This window comes from Bufo gargarizans, chromosome 2 (genome assembly GCF_014858855.1).
Source record: "Bufo gargarizans isolate SCDJY-AF-19 chromosome 2, ASM1485885v1, whole genome shotgun sequence".
Lineage (NCBI taxonomy): Eukaryota > Metazoa > Chordata > Amphibia > Anura > Bufonidae > Bufo > Bufo gargarizans.
This window is the reverse complement of record NC_058081.1, coordinates 173,151,859-173,168,401: the sequence shown is the minus strand read 5'-3', so window position 1 is coordinate 173,168,401 and position 16,543 is coordinate 173,151,859. Positions and strand designations below refer to the sequence as shown.

The 16,543-nt window shown below is 40.9% G+C and overlaps 1 protein-coding gene across 1 annotated transcript in view; it reads left to right on the top strand.

Moving 5' to 3' along the window:
* Window positions 1–16,543, top strand: part of MYO1E (myosin IE) — a 187,157-nt gene that overhangs the window by 166,436 nt on the left and 4,178 nt on the right. Inside the window, exons 23-26 of the mRNA XM_044279713.1 lie at window positions 5,033–5,179; window positions 7,108–7,268; window positions 8,172–8,258; window positions 12,838–13,042. Of these exons, the coding sequence (XP_044135648.1) occupies window positions 5,033–5,179; window positions 7,108–7,268; window positions 8,172–8,258; window positions 12,838–13,042 (600 nt within the window). The remainder of the gene's footprint in view (window positions 1–5,032; window positions 5,180–7,107; window positions 7,269–8,171; window positions 8,259–12,837; window positions 13,043–16,543) is intronic.

The following is a 16,543-nucleotide window of genomic DNA, read 5'->3' as shown; positions in this document are numbered from 1 at the left end:
ATTGTAGTAAGGCCCCTGTTTGAAACATTAAAAGGATTTTATTAGGGATGCCTGCATACCATGAAGCGCTGACTGCTTGTACTTGTCAAACATTTACTGGATGGGAAATAAGTGATTTAGCAGAGACAGATCCGTGCTGCAGACTACTCATTCTGGAAGTAAACAAGAATTATAGTGACTCTCCCGTTTTGGTTTCTGGATATAGGTGCACTGTTACCAAACTGCCCCACAGTCTAAGTGTAGAGTAATATTACAATAATGTTAACAGGCACTCAATCACCAGGAACTGTACCGAAAACAGATATTTATTGTAGGAAATACAGAGGACTGAGTCAGAACACTTCACATGGACTGTGTTTTTTGTGTGTTTACAGGAGAACACATTACTGATTTCTGTGTATTTTTCTAATCGCTCATTTTTATTTTGTGTGTGTGTGTATATGTCTGTATGTGTATATATATATATATATATATATATATATATATATATATATATATGTAACAAAAAGGGCAGCACTCCAGAAAGTAAACTTTCTGGAGTGCTGCCCTTTTTGTTATTTTTATCTATCTGGATTGGCTTATATCCACACTGGGCCAGCTGCACCCATATTTTTCCATTGACGGTGCTGCCACTGAACTCTTTTGTTTCTGTGTATGTGTGTGTGTATATATATATATATATAACACACCGCAGCACGTCCATAAGGTGAAAAATGTGGGATCCTTTATTCACCCAAGCAGCGACGTTTCGGTCCGCTTGCTGGGACCATTTTCAAGCGGAAAATGGTCCCAGCAAGCGGACCGAAACGTCGCTGCTTGGGTGAATAAAGGATCCCACATTTTTCACCTTATGGACGTGCTGCGGTGTGTTTATTCTTCTGGCTATTGGACACTGGTTGAGTGTCGATACCGCTGGCACCCTACATCTGCTACAAGGAGTGCTGCCCTGAATATATATATATATATATATATATATATATATATATATATATATATATATATATATATATATATATATATCTCACAGGTAGAAGGATGTGGGCAGCACAACTATCTGTAGAGTACGGTCGGAGTGCCAGTGGCTGTGGGGGCGATCCACCTCCAATGTATAAAAATAAAAAAATTCCACAGCACATCCAAGTAGTAAAAAGTAGAAAACTGCTTTATTCACCAGACATGCAACGTTTCGATCCGCTCACTGGGATCTTTCTCTGCTTGAGAAAGATCCCAGTGAGCGGATCGAAATGTCGCATGTCTGGTGAATAAAGCCGTTTTTCTACTTTTTACTACTTGGATGTGCTGTGGAATTTTATATATATATATATATATATATATATATATATATATATATATATATATATATATATATATATATATATATATATATATTTATACTTTAATGTCTGTATATTGTTATTTATATTGATTTTATTTACATTTTGTTACAATAAATATCTGCTTTCGGTACAGTTCCTGGTGATTGAGTGCCTGTTAACATTATTGTAATATCATTCTGGAAGTAGGATTATTATCTACAAAAGCTCCCTTTTCTCTAAAAACTACCCCAAAAGAATATTAATTTATTTTATTTTTTTTGTTAAATACCAAGTGTTTCTATAATACAAAACCTTTCTTTATATTTCCTTGGTTGGAATGAGATTGGGCAAAAGAACAATCAGGTTTTAGATTTCTCATAGCAGTAGTAGAGTATTTTCAAAGTGGATTTTATAACCTCTATGAAACATCTGCAAGAGATTGTAAGCCAATCATCATGAGTAAAGACCACTCTCTGATCCAAGTAAAAGTCTGCATATAAGCAAAAGAATCTAGAAAGACTTGTATGTATTTTCTTACCCTTCTGGCTCCCACTGGGTGACATCTGTTCAGTCTTTTATGCTTTTTAACTACCTCTAATACAAGTAGATGTTTCTAAAATATTATCTGATTGCTACTACTCGGCATGAGATATTCAAATGCCCTAAGACCACAATTATTCAACTGCGCAAGGCTCCATTCACATGACCGTATTTTTGCTCCACATCCGATCCGCATTTTCTGCAGATTCATTTCAATGGGGCCATAAAAAATGCAGACAGCACACAGTGTATTGTCCGTTCTGCAGCCCCTCAAAATAAATGTCATTCTTGTCCTATTCTTGTTCGTTTTGCAGACAAGAATAGGCATTGTTACAATGGTTGCGCAAAACAAACATCATCCGTATTTTTTGCAGATCCGCGTTTAGGGAACGCAAAATACATACGGCCATGTGAATGCACCCTAACAGGGCTATTAGCCTATAAAAGCTCTTTAGGCCTCATGCACACGTCCGTTGTTGTGTTCCTTTCCGCAAAATGGGGTTCCGTTGTTCCGTGATCCGATTCTGTTTTTGTTTCCGTGTGTCTTCCTTTATTTTTGGACGACCACCAGACATAAAGGAATGTAAAAAAAAGTCTGACAGGTTTGCCATGCAAATGATAGGAAAAAAACAGACACGGACGACAATCTTGCGTGCCTCCGTGTTTTTTAGCGGTTATATTTTTTTGACGGACTAGAGCCACGGATCACGGACACGGATGGCAAACGGTGCATTAGCCGAGTTTTCAACGGACCCATTGAAAAGCAACGAACACGGAATAAAACAACGGTCATGTGCATGAGGCCTTAGAAACATGATTTATACATCTGTGAATATAGAAATCTTGTAAATTGATACTGGCACAAGAAATGGAGTCCTGTCCAAAAATGCAGAGAGACTAATTCACTAGAAACTTACAAAGAGACAAACCTCTCCAAAGTAGCCCACACACAGCACCATTTATTTCTCAAGGCACAAAGAAGATTTATCTTTTCTAGAAATTGAAATTATTAGAAGCACTGTACTAAATAGTGAATATTTCAGGTCAGTTGGATCACCATGCTGCCCAATGTATCAAATATCAGTCCATAATGTGTTCTACCTCTCAGAACATTGGAATTAAGGTTGAATTTATGAATTTTCAGTGATTTAGGAACATTTTGCCAACCCGGATCTTACTGGAAAGATGGTTTCCATTTTTTTTCCGTTTTGTAATGTGTCCAGGAAAATCCTATAGAAAGATGTAGACATATCCATTCTGTTTTTTTGTAGAACTGACACCAATGTTAACAGAGCTGAACCAAAACAGTTTTAAAATCTTCCACTCTAGAGATGTTTTATGTAATGCTAGACTGGTTTTATCACAACCATGTCAATTTTCATTTTGGCATTAAAAAGGTTTTCCAAGGCTTTAATACTTATGACCTATTCTCAGGATAGGTCATCACTATCTGATCGATGGGGGTCTGACACCCAGAATCCCTGCCAATCACAATCCTGTGAGTGGCGCGGCCTTGTCACAGCTTACCAAGCACAGCGTCGTACGTTTTAATAGCAGCTGTGCTTATACACTGTTTTTGGAGAAGCCCTAAATTGCTAAGGTATTGAAAAGAGATTGTAGAGATTACATCAGTATTTTGGGGTATTCAAGTTTTGGAAGACCCCGTAGTTTGTATATTGGGGGGCCACTGCACATCTTGAATTAAACAGAGATACAATCGGTGTTGAGTAAAGTACTATTCCAGGCCAGATTGCTGATACTTCGGAAATGGATAAATAAAGATCCTCCTACAGTGAGACAGTGGCAGGAAGCAGTGCTTAATTTAATTAAGTTGGAACAGGCGTCGGAGAGATATAGTGATAAACAGGAAAAAATGGACAAAATATGGAAGAAATGGTTGAAGCGGGGCCGAGGTGTTAGAAAGATTTATTTTTTTCCCTTTCCCCTCTCTCTTCAATTGGGTGGGGGGGGGGGGGTATTTGGGCTAAGGCTACTTTCACACTAGCGTTGTTTGAATCCGGCGTTCAATTCCGACACCGGAACTGCCCGCCGGATCCGGAAAAACGTGTGAAAACGGATTACATTTGAATCCTGATCAGGCTTTCGATCACAATGGAAAAATGCATTGGAAAAAACGGATCCGCCATTTATGGACTTTAACTTTTTTTTCCTATTTTTTGGGTTTAACATGCAAAAGCCGGATCCGTTTTGACTGAACACATGGTTCCGGATCCGGCGTTAATGCAAGTCAATGGGAAAAAAGCCTGATCAGGCGTTCAGTCAAAGTGTTCAGGATTTTTGGCCGGAGGTAAAAATACTGCATGCTACGTTTTTCTGAAAAGCCTGATCAGTCAAAAAGACTGAACAGAAGACATCCTGATACATCCTGAGGGATGGACTCTCCATTCAGAATGCATTAGGATAAAACTGATCAGTTCTTTTCCGGATTTGAGCCCCTGGGACGGAACTCAGCGCCGGAAAAGAAAAACGCTAGTGTGAAAGTAGCCTAAAATGTTAATACATGACTGAGTATTGTAATACGGACCTTTTGGACGGTCCGATATTGTATATGTTTTTTGTATTTTGGATAAAAGAAAAATAAAGATTTATTAAGAATAAAAAGGGGAAAAAAAGAAAGGAAAAAAAAATAGCAGCTGTGCTTGGTATCGTGCTCGGCCCCATTCACTTCTATGGGGCTGAGCTGTGCCACTGATGAACATGTCGTTACTTGGCCTAGGAAAAGCTAGAGAAGGCCGCGGTGCTACTGTGAGCGCTGCTGCCTTCGCAAACAGCTAATTAGCAGGAGTCCCAGGTGTCAGAACCCCACCGGTCAGATACTGATCACCTATCCTGAGGATAGGTCATCAGTAGGGATGAGCGAATCTCCGAAGTCGATTCGCATAAAACCTCATTCTAATACTGTACTGAGCAGGAGCTCCATACAGTATTAGAATGTATTGGCTCCGATGAGCCGAAGTTATTGCTTTGCGAAGTCTCGCAAGACTTCGGGTAATTACTTCATAAATTAACTTGTACTGTAAAAAACTATTTCCGAACTCTGGTTAGGTTCCAAGGTACCATGTTTCATCCAAAGTCGATTCGCTCATCCCTAGTCATCAGTATTAAAGTCTCGGTTAACCCCTTTTAATTGTTATCCAATGCTTTTATCTTTACAGTACATTACAAGATGACTTTTTCATTCTTCATGAGCAAGAATATGACACTTTGCTGGAATCCATCTTTAAGACAGAATTTATTAGCCTGCTGGCCAAGCACTATGAGGAAAAGACCCAAAGAAAACTACCTCTGAAATTTAGTAATACGTGAGTATGTGTTGTTTGAATGCTGTTTATCGGAATCCAAGTTCAGCTTAAAGCAATTTCCTGGTTCCACTGACTCATGAGTGGTTCAGACAAAAAGTTTGGCCTAAAATACTTGTTTTTTCTGTCTAACCATGTTCTATATAGCAAGGTTTTTCAGTTGTTCTCTCACCTCTTCCCGGGACTCTTTTGCTCTTCCTCCTTTTTATGATATGCGGTTAGACCTGCTCTTATTCACTCAGAGGGAAATTAATTCTGGTTTCATAGGATGCATTCTAAGTCTGGCCAGGACAGCTTTGCACCCAGCCTCACCAGCATTATAATACCTTTCCCTATGGGTATTCTGATAAACAGTTAAAAGATACCTGCAATGATGAAAAGCAATTTTCAAGTGGAAAATTGCTTCAACATACTACATATGTATTCTCTTATCTCGAAGTAGACTGACAACTATTAAAACTGATTGTCTTTTATGATCTAATCTTTTGCGAGTGATATAACTTTGTGACGTGGCTGGTTTCTCCTTTATTGCCCCTTCATTCTTCTATCTTTTCATGATGATGACTAGTAGCAATAATGTGTTCAGTGGTTGTCAGGACTCACCACATGAGTAACCAGACCCCATCATCTGCTTGCATGTACCCATGTCTAGCTGTGGCAGTGGTAATTACTGAAGGAATCTGTCCGGAAGATGTGTAGTTAGTGTTTGGGATCCAGGACAATTGGGAGGCATTGGAGTGAGGTGTTAGTCTACATTCACATATGCGGTACATCCTTCTGGCAGGCTGTTCCGGCATAGAATGCCGGGTATAGGCTCGGCAAAAACCTCTGTGTGCAGTGTTTTTTCCAGACAAATCCCGTCATATTTGCCATGTAGCGGCTGGATCTCCACCGGACCCCATTATAGTTATGGGGTCGGCAGACATTTCGGTACCATCTGGCAGTGCCAGATCCAGAGAGATCCGGCAGGCTGTTCTCTGCTGGAACAGCCTGCCAGATCTTTGACCGCATATGTGAAACCAGCCTTAGAGACCCAGAAGCAGCACGTGGCTCCATAGTGTTAGATATTTATTGATATTTATGTGATACGTCTGTCTAATATAAAATACTATTCCCTTTAGCCACACTCATGAAATAACTATTTCTTCCAGTTCCAGCATAGCAGAATTTGTTATCTGTGGAGCAAAGGATCTGGATATTGATCCCTTTTTTCCATGACCTCTACCATCAGGAGAAAATAGGGAAGCCTCATACAAATTAGTCAGCCAATCCTGGCAAAATTGGCATATTCGACCAAGTTTTGTCTTTGAGCATTGAGAGCTGTGGTTAAGGATGATTTAAAATTATTTTCAACATGCATAGCTGTAATAACCAGGGTTTTTTTTTCCCTCTAATTTATTGAGAATTTGACATTTGTGATATCACTATTTTAAAGGGCATCTGTCAGCAGTTTTGTACCTATCAAACTGACTGACCTGTTGTACATGGCAGCTAAAGGCATCTGTGTAGGTTCCATGTAAATATGTGCCCGCATTGCTGGGAAAAATTGTTTTAATACATGCAACAAGGCTTAAGGAGCAATGAGGGCGTTGTCGTTACACCTAGAGACTGTGCTCTCTCTGCAACTGCCGCGCCTTCTGCACTTTGAGTGACAGGGCCATGCGTGAAGACTGTTTCACTGTTTGGTCCTGGGAATCAAAGAGCAGAGGCACAAGGAGTAAGTGCAACACCCCCATTTCTCCTAGAGGCTCATTTGCATATATTAACACATTTTTCCCAGTAATCTGGGCACATATGAACATGGGACCAACACAGATGCCTTCAGCTGCCAAGCGCACATGTAACAGGTCAGCCAGTGTCATAGGTACAAATCTGCTGACTGATTCCCGTACCATAGAGCAACAGTTCATAGATATCTTTCTTTACTACAGACTTGAGATGAAATTGAAAAAAGAAACTTGGGGTCCTTGGAGTAGTGGAAGTGGCTCCCGACAAGTGCAATTTATTCAAGGATTTGGTGATTTGGCCATACTGAAACACAGCAATAAGGTGCTACAGGTCAGCATAGGGCAAGGCCTGCCAAAGAACTCCCGTAAGTAGCCTTGTCCTGTATTAATAGGGAACTGAAAGTATAATTGCCACCTTTTTTCAGGAGAATATGTGCTTTATGTAGACTTTTATCACACAATCTAGAAGGAGCTTTTTTATTGGTTTTATAGGTTAGCAATTTCACATTTGAAAGTCCATAGAATATAATGGGTAAACTGGTTTGCTTATTAAAGGGGTTGTGTTTACAGTGTAGAGGAAGGTAATACAAGGCACTTACTTATTAATGTATTGTAATTGTCCATTTTGCTTCTTTTACTGGTTACAATCATTTTTCCATCACACTATACATTGTTCATGTCCATGGTTATGACCACCCTGTAATCCAGCAGCGGTGGCCGTGCTTGCACAAGATGGGGAAAAAGCTTTGGCCTCTCTGGGGGCCGAGACCGCGGGAGTGTGCATAGTCCAGCACTTTTTCCTATAGTGTGCAAGCATGGCTGCCGCTGCTGGGTGGTTGCGACCATGGAAACTAGCAGTGTATGATGTGATGGAACAAAAATAATCTAGCGAGCAAAAGAGACAATATGGACAATCACAATACATTGGTAAATGCCTTGTATTAACTTTCTCTACATGATAAATGCTATTTTGCTGAAGTGACAACCCCTTTAAATTTTCCATTATATGTGGCATGCTGTAAATAGGTTTTCTTTCTAAAATATCTTTGATTTTGCTTTTATACTAGTGGTTTTGTACATATTCATGTGCGTACATATGGGTTCACTTGAATGGTACAATAAAATGCTACTGTCCACAATTCCTGTGGTTTATGTAAAGTTACAACATGCATTGTGATCTATTTACTGGGCCGCATTATAACAAAAAAGGCACCTTCATATGCTTTATGTATGATAATGTATATTTACATATTGTATGTGTTGTTTAGGGCCAACGCGAAGAAACCTTGTTGACGGGAGAGGTAACATGAACAAAGCCAAATCCTACCCGAGCAGGGCTGCCCCCCCACCACCAGGTATGGTATTCTAGAGCACTAACATTGCATCTACCGCACAGTAAAGCTGTACCTAGACTTTAGATTTTGTGTGAACACAGCCCACAGACACCCTATTGTCTATTCCGCTTGGTTGACCCTTGTCTTGAAGGCAAAGTTGGTAGTGCACTTTAGATGGCTCATTTGAGCCATTTTGAACCACACATACACACGCACAGCCCCTGCTCACCCAAGCATGCATGTGTTCTGAATGGGGAAAAGGTAGTAAGCCTTCTACCAGACAACTCTAGCAGTAGTATGTCTTAACTGAGCCCAAAGGATCGAGCATGTTGGGAAAAAACAACCCAATCCCTCAGGACACCCCTGTACACATTGGATGGTCAGTCATTCCCACCGAAATTGGGGAGTTGGCCTGACATTAATGTGTATGGCCAGTGTAACAGTGGGTAAGGCTGGGTGATTTTCTTCTGCCCAGATCAATTGTTCTGTAAATGAATCAGGCAGTATCTAATCTACCCTTATAAGTTATGTTAAGGTTAACTCCTTCACAAGGGTTTGCACATCAGTGGTACCCACAGTTAAGTGGTTTTCTAAATACCATATACTCCCTTGCATTATATATGAAGATAATAGTCATACATAAAGCAAGACCGAATATTAGAATGGCTTCCACTGCCCTATAACCCACCTCATACATTATACTCTAAACATCTTCCACTGTTCTTCTAAAACTTAAGTCAAGGTGTCTGCTGTGGTAGTATGAAATCTGTATGTAGTCATTTCATGGCCTGTGTTTTTGGCACATTTATTTAAGTGATATCGCTACTGTTGGAGTTATTTCAACAGTGAGGCATAATTGGGTGATATTATGGCAGTTCTGCTCATTATTTTTAGCCTACCCAAAAAGGATAGGGCTGTTGGACTGGGCAGCACAGTGGCTCTGTGATTACCACTGGTGCCGTGCATGCACTGAGGTCCTGGGTTTAAATCAGGGCAACATCTTCTTGGGGTTGATACGCCTACCTGTGTTAGTGAGGGTTTCCTCCAGGTACTCCAGTTTTCTCCCATACTCCAAAGATAAACTAATAGGAAATTTAGATTTCCTGAGCCGCGCTGAGGACAGTTAGTGATAACATCTGTAATGCACTGCAAAATATGTTGGCTCTATATAAATACGTAATAAATAAAATATTGGTCACCGCCACTCTATTTTACCCAGGGGCCTTCATAAATTTTGATTATTTTTTTTTTTGCCTTGGAGAAAACGGATGTTACTACCCCTTTAAGCTTATTGCAGGCTCTATAAAAATGGCTGGCATACTACTGTCTAAAAATAAGAAGAACTCCTAAGTAAATGTTCAGTTGCAGCTTTCGAGTTACACTGTTGGTTCCCATTTATCTGCATTGTACTTGATTTGTTTCTAGCATCCTGTGTCCCAAAATCCACACAGTCTAATTCCTATTCCTATAAATACAGCTTTGGAAGCCACCCCTGTATAATTAGGCTTACCAGGCTCACCATTCCCATTTAACTAGATAAGAGCTTCTGTATTTAGTACTAAAATCATTGTACCATTGGTTATGGAAGCAAGACCAGCTGGTACCGAGTGTGATCCTGGGTGGGAATTGCCATAGTTCAGCCCTTGAATATACAGGCCCACATTTATCAGAAGGCTCCGGGCAAGTGGTATAGCAGGCATAAAAAATATGCTTTGTTTTGCACCCCAAACCCAAAAAAAACTAAAAATAAAACTTTATTTACTATATATATCTTACTGAATTATTTTAACTGATAATAGAATATAATCGCTCCTGGTGTACATGCATTGCATTAACGTTTGAGTGCTGATGTATTTTACATTTGGAGAGATGATTAATATACAGTGTGTGTCTAAGTGCATAGTATTTCAAAGCTTTTTCTGGGAATTGTGGACCATTTGCCTTAACGTTTTTCATTTCTGACTCATTTGTTAGTGGAGTATTAGTCCAATCAGTGGAAGTAGTTTTGGGATGATATTAAAAAGGTTATCTGGTTTATAAATCCATTTTCAAGTTATTCTGAGGGAGGGAGTTGTGAATGAGATGTAAGTGCATTACACAAACCGCCCACGGCAGGGACTGTGTAACGCTATATTCGGAAGTGCTGGAAGGGTAAAAAACATTTGCTGTTGGGTTCCCCCATAGAATTATTGATTACAGCTGATCTCCTTGTCATCGGCTTGTAGATTGAAAAATCGAGAACAAGACTTTCTCTTTAAATTTTATATTGTAACATTGGTCCCAGAAGCAAATTAGTCATTGCCTCCTCCAGGAGAAATCCCGGTGGGTTGGTCATGCCATAATGTCATGAGGCCGGCCTCCCCCAAGAACTTTTTAGGATCTAACACTTTAGGCATACATGTCATTGAAGACCCATAAGCCCACTATGGGGCTTTACTAGTACTGCTAATACACAATAGTAATAGGAACAGAACAGGCACAGTCTACATATCAGCCCCAACGTCTGCCTGGTAACATGATTACTATAGGGCTGTATGTGTAGTCCTCCATATATCACTATTGGGCTGCATGCCCCATTTCATACCATAGAGCTCTATATATAGTTAAGGTGCTTGTTGTCTCCTCTGTATATAGTAACTGGGCTTTGTAGAGCTGTAAATGCAGGCCGGGAGTTCTGTCCTATTGTCTTAAAGGGGTATCCCAATGTATTTGACCCCATCATTAACCAGTACTAAGGTTGAATATTTGTTGACCCTGCCTAGTTGTGTTGGTCTCACCTACAGCCAGTTTAGACCTACCTACAATATAAGGCCACTGTTGGATTTCACAGGGCCACTTTAAGCTCCCAATCCAAACCCTCATTGCACCTGAGAGCAGTTGTACGTCACTGTCCTCTGTGCAGCGCTGTGATAAATGTTGACTGTATTTAAGCAGACATGGTATGCTTTCCTCAAATCTAATAGTTGAAGAGATGCCTTGGAGAAGCAGGATTGAGGGACTGCAGGTCCTTTAACAGGCACTTCACTTGGTCTACTTTCACACTCGCGTTTTGGCTTTCCGTTTGTTAGATCCGTTCAGGGCTCTCACAAGAGGTCCAAAACTGATCAGTTTTGCCCTAATGCATTCTGAATGGAAAAGGATCCGCTCAGAATGCATCAGTTTGCCTCCGTTCAGTCTCCCTTCCGCTTTGGAGACGGACACCAAAACGCTGCCTGCAGCATTTTGGTGTCCGCCTGATGAAACTGAGCCAAACTGATCCGTCCTGGCACACAATGTAAGTCAATGGGGACGGATCCGTTTTCTCTGGCGCAATAGAAAACTGATCCGTCCTCCATTCACTTTCAATGTTAAAGATAATAGAAACGGATCCATTCTGAACGGATGCAGACGGTTGTATTATCTGAACGGATCCATCCATGACGGATCCGCACAAAACGGGAGTGTGAAAGTAGCCTTATTAACAAACAAGTGTGAAACAACTGAAAATGTCATATTCTAGGTTCTTCAAAGTAGCCACCTTTTGCTTTGATTACTGCTTTGCATACTCTTGGCATTCTCTTGATGAGCTTCAAGAGGTAGTCACCTGAAATGGTTTTCACTTCACAGGTGTGCCCTGTCCGGTTTAATAAGTGGGATTTCTTGCCTTATAAATGGAGTTGGGACCATCAGTTGCGTTGAGAAGTCAGGTGGATACCCAGCTGATAGTCCTACTGAATAGGCTGTTAGAATATGTGTTATGGCAAGAAAAAAACAGCTAACAGACTATTCAGTAGGACTATCAGCTGTGTATCCACCTGACTTCTCCTCAACGCAACTGATGGTCCCAACCCCATTTATAAGGCAAGAAATCCCACTTATTAAACCTGACAGGGCACACCTGTGAAGTGAAAACCATTTCAGGTGACTACCTCTTGAAGCTCATCAAGAGAATGCCAAGAGTATGCAAAGCAGTAATCAAAGCAAAAGGTGGCTACTTTGAAGAACCTAGAATATGACATATTTTCAGTTGTTTCACACTTTTTTGTTATGTATATAATTCCACATGTTATTTCATAGTTTTGATGCCTTCATAGTCATGAAAATAAAGAAAACTCTTTGAATGAGAAGGTGTGTCCAAACTTTTGGTCTGTACTGTACCTCTGAAAAAGGAAAATTCTGCAACCAAAAGAAATAGAGTGGGTTTTGTGGGCACTGCTTAATGCACATAACCTTATCTGTTTTGCGGTCCACAAATCGCGGTTACGGACATGTGTCCCGCACTTTCCTGTTCCAGATGTCCCGTACTATTTTCCACAATATGGACAAGAATAGGACGTTTTTGTTTTTTTGTGGGACGACATACAGATGTGGACACCATGTACCGTCTGCATTTTCTGTTTTGTGGCCCTGTTAAAGTGAATGGGTCTGGATCCAATCCGCAAAAAAAATAAAAAAAAAATATGCAGATCGGATATGGACCAAAAATACAGTTGTGTGCATGGGGCCATATTGAGCTTGTCTTTACTATGCATATAATAACTTTTCCTCGAAGAAAATATGAATAGAGCCTCTATGCTTACCTTGTCATTTCACCCATTAAAGTAAGGTCTTTTTGATATAGGGTCCCACCAGAATGGATTGATACATAATAACCAATACGGGCAGCAGCAGAGGTCCGGAAGGCAATTCAACAACTCTAGAACATCACAACAGTCTATGGATCACCCATCTTTACCAAGGCACGTAGCTGGCGCAGCAGCAGTCAGAAATCCACTGCAGCCCCAGAGTTTGGACTTCCTTCGTGTGCCAGACCAAGGTGTTGCTGGGTAAGGCTTATCCATCATGTATGTCGGGCAACTTTTTTCAAGTTCAGATTACCAGTTATGATTAATCAGTTGGCGTTTATTCTTCTTTAGGCACCATTTTAGGCTGGGTTCACACGGGCGTGACCGGATTAGGTCCGGATGCGTCCCGGTGTATTGCGGCAAACCCGCGCGATTAGGTACGCAATTGCAGTCCGTTTTGACTGCGATTGCGTTCCGATGTTCAGTTTTTATTGCGCGGGTGCAATGTGTTTTGCACGCGTGTGATAAAAACGACTGTGGTACCCAGACCCGAACTACTTCACAGAAGCTCAGGTTTGGGTTCGCTGTTCTATAGATTGTATTATTTTCCCTTATAACATGGTTATAAGGGAAAATAATAGCATTCTGAATACAGAATGCTTAGTAGGTGGTCAATTGAGGGTTAAAAAAAATTAAAAAAAAGTTACGCATTCAAGAGGAGAAGGTGAGTTAATTTTTTTTTTAACCCTCAATTGACCACCTACTAAGCATTCTGTATTCAGAATGCTATTATTTTCCCTTATAACCATGTTATAAGGGAAAATAATACAGTGAATAGACTGTCACCTAGCAACCATGCGTGAAAATCGCACCGCATCCGCACTTGCTTGCGGATGCTTGCGATCTTCACGCAGCCCCATTCACTTCTATGGGGCTTGCGTTGCGTGATAAACGCACAATATAGAGCATTCTGCGATTTTCACGCTCATGTGCACAGCCCCATAGAAATGAATGGGTCCAGATTCAGTACGGGTGCAATGCGTTCACCTCCCGCATTGCACCCGCGCGGAAATCTCGCCCGTGTGAACTCAGCCTAACAGTTGTTGGCACAACCATTTACCCTCTTGTCAGCAGACATGTCTCTAATAACGAAGATGAGCTCTTGTAATCCAATGCATATATAATCTAATAGTTATCCCCTATCCTATGGATAGGAGATAACTTGAAACAACCGGAATACCCCTTTAAGAAAAAGTTGCAGCAGCGCTCCTTAGATTTGTGAAAAATCAACATGTGGTTTATTGTAAATACATTACCAGAGGCGACATTTTGGCATAAAGTCTTCCTCAAGCTTATGCAAACTGAATGAAATGTAGATATCTTCATGCGCGGTTGATGTCATGTATCACAGGAGGTGTTTCACACATTGGGATGAGGTGTGCAGGTGCACCACGTGGACTCTACTCATCACTACATAGACCTTTTGAGTGCACATAGTGACATCATTATCAGGTGACCATAATAAATAAACATGTTTTGCAAAGGGAATTATAACAATATTTTGTTGTAGCTGAACAGCAATGAAATAAAGGTTTTAGCCTTAAATCAATAGGAGGATAAGGTCTATGTAGTGATTAGTAGAGTCCATGTGGTGTACCCAAGTCTCAGGCTAACCACAGTGTAAAGATGGCAAATGGCAATAAATTGTTGCACAATTACGTTCAAAAAGTCACAATGTGTAGGGCTTGATGACTTCTCCCCCAACAATGTAGCCCAGGCTTAAATCCATTGATCAGTTCTCCCTCTCATAAATACATAAGAGAGAGATATAAATGTTTGCTAAAGGGGATTTAATACAAAGCAAGTGAAAAGTCTACTGTAAATTGAAGTGCTGAACAGAGACTTGGCAGCTGGTGATATTTTGTCAGTTGTAGCATCTAGGAATGGTGTATGTTGGTATCTACAATCGGAGGTATTGCCATGTGCACTGCAAGTAGATTGGGCCTCAATGACCTGATAACTTGTCATCCATATTTTAAAGTAGACAGCATGAGCAGTACAGTGTCCAGCTTCTCAAGGGAGTATTGTTTGGTTTCAGCTTAAAAGGTCAGAATAACAACTTGTTAGCTGGCAAAGGGGAAATCTAGAGAAGGTTGAGCCGAGTATTTCAAGTGATGAGCAGAGTCCTGGAATAACTTCTTATTTGCAGACATGTATGACGGAGTGTTTTCATTTCATGTTTACTCAAGAATTATACCTCTGCAAAAGTAAGGAGACATACCCAGACACTGAGAATAATAAATGACCAAGCGGTGATCGCTAACAGAAAATGCAGCCTCTAGGGGTCAAGACTGAGTAGCATTAAATAATAGTATTTATCACCTCCACAGGATAGATGATGATAGATATTGGATCACTGTGGGTCTGACTGAAATCCATAGAACTGAGGGTCCCCGAGTTCCCTCCCTTTCTGGATGGAGCAGTAGTGCACATGTAGATCCACAACTCCATTCAGTTCTATGGGACTGATGTAGACAGTGCTCCATTCAGAGAGGGAACTCGTGGAACCTCCGTTCTTGGAATCACTGGGAAAACCCTTTTAAATGAGTGAGGCTATGGTGAAATGTGGAATGAGAACCTACAATGCCGTAGAACTTCTGTATGATGGTCAATAACAAGTACTATATACACACACACAATGCATGACATTTCAACATGAATGATGTTTTACACTGCAGTTTTACTTACTTGAATCATGCATTAAAACAATGTATACTATTATACAATATCAATGCAACACATCCAGATCAAATCCTTAATATGGTTATCCCACGAATGTAAAAAAAAAATCTGGAGTAATGCACAACATAATTTTAAATATATCGGTAGAAACAAATGCTGCCGTCCAGTGTCATTTCCACCTTTTTTTCTCTTTTTTTTACTCACATTATCTGGAGGACTTGTCTCTTCCCTGTCTGTAAGTGGGCAGCAGCTTGTCCCATGTAATAATCGGTCACCTGCAGCTCCAAAGAGTGCATTGCAATCAGCTCTTGTTAACCCCTTTCTCCCTTGAATAGAAAGTGGTCCCTCAGACACAGCACCAGAAATTCCACAAATGAATAGCACTACAGTATACAATGCCCACCCCTAGTATCTTCTCCACTGTCTATAGAGATGTATTGCTATATAGACTCCTCAACATTGAAAATGCAACAGCAGGAAGGAAAGGTTGTGGAATTATGGAAACCACAGGATCGATAGACAAGTTAATGATGTGCAAATTAGCAAAAAAAAATATATAAACACAATCCGACTTAAAGTAAGCCAGTTCCCCTCTCCCAGTCCATAAAACCCCTGCCAATTGTGCCCGGCTCCCTTAGTAAACATACCCACAATGCTACAGGGGAAGAAGACCCAAGCCAATCAGGGCAGGCTGGACTTTTACTTTGATAATGGCACTGATGCAGCGCCGCCTGCCTCAGCCGCCCGAGACCCATCCTCACCGCTCACTGTAGTGCCCTCCACTCCAGGGCAGCGTGAAGACCATACGAGCGCAAACCACCCGCGCCACTCACCCACTTGCCCAGCTCGTGCTTCAGGAGGTTTGGTCAGAACGGGTCCGGCAAGAGTCTCTTCACAGCAAGGACACGTGGAAGCGCAGAATGGAGAATTCGCTGTTTCCCAGAATCAGCTAATAGATAATCAAGACTATGCAACCAATAGAGGGCGCTGTTTATAACTCATGAACAGCGCCCTCTTTTG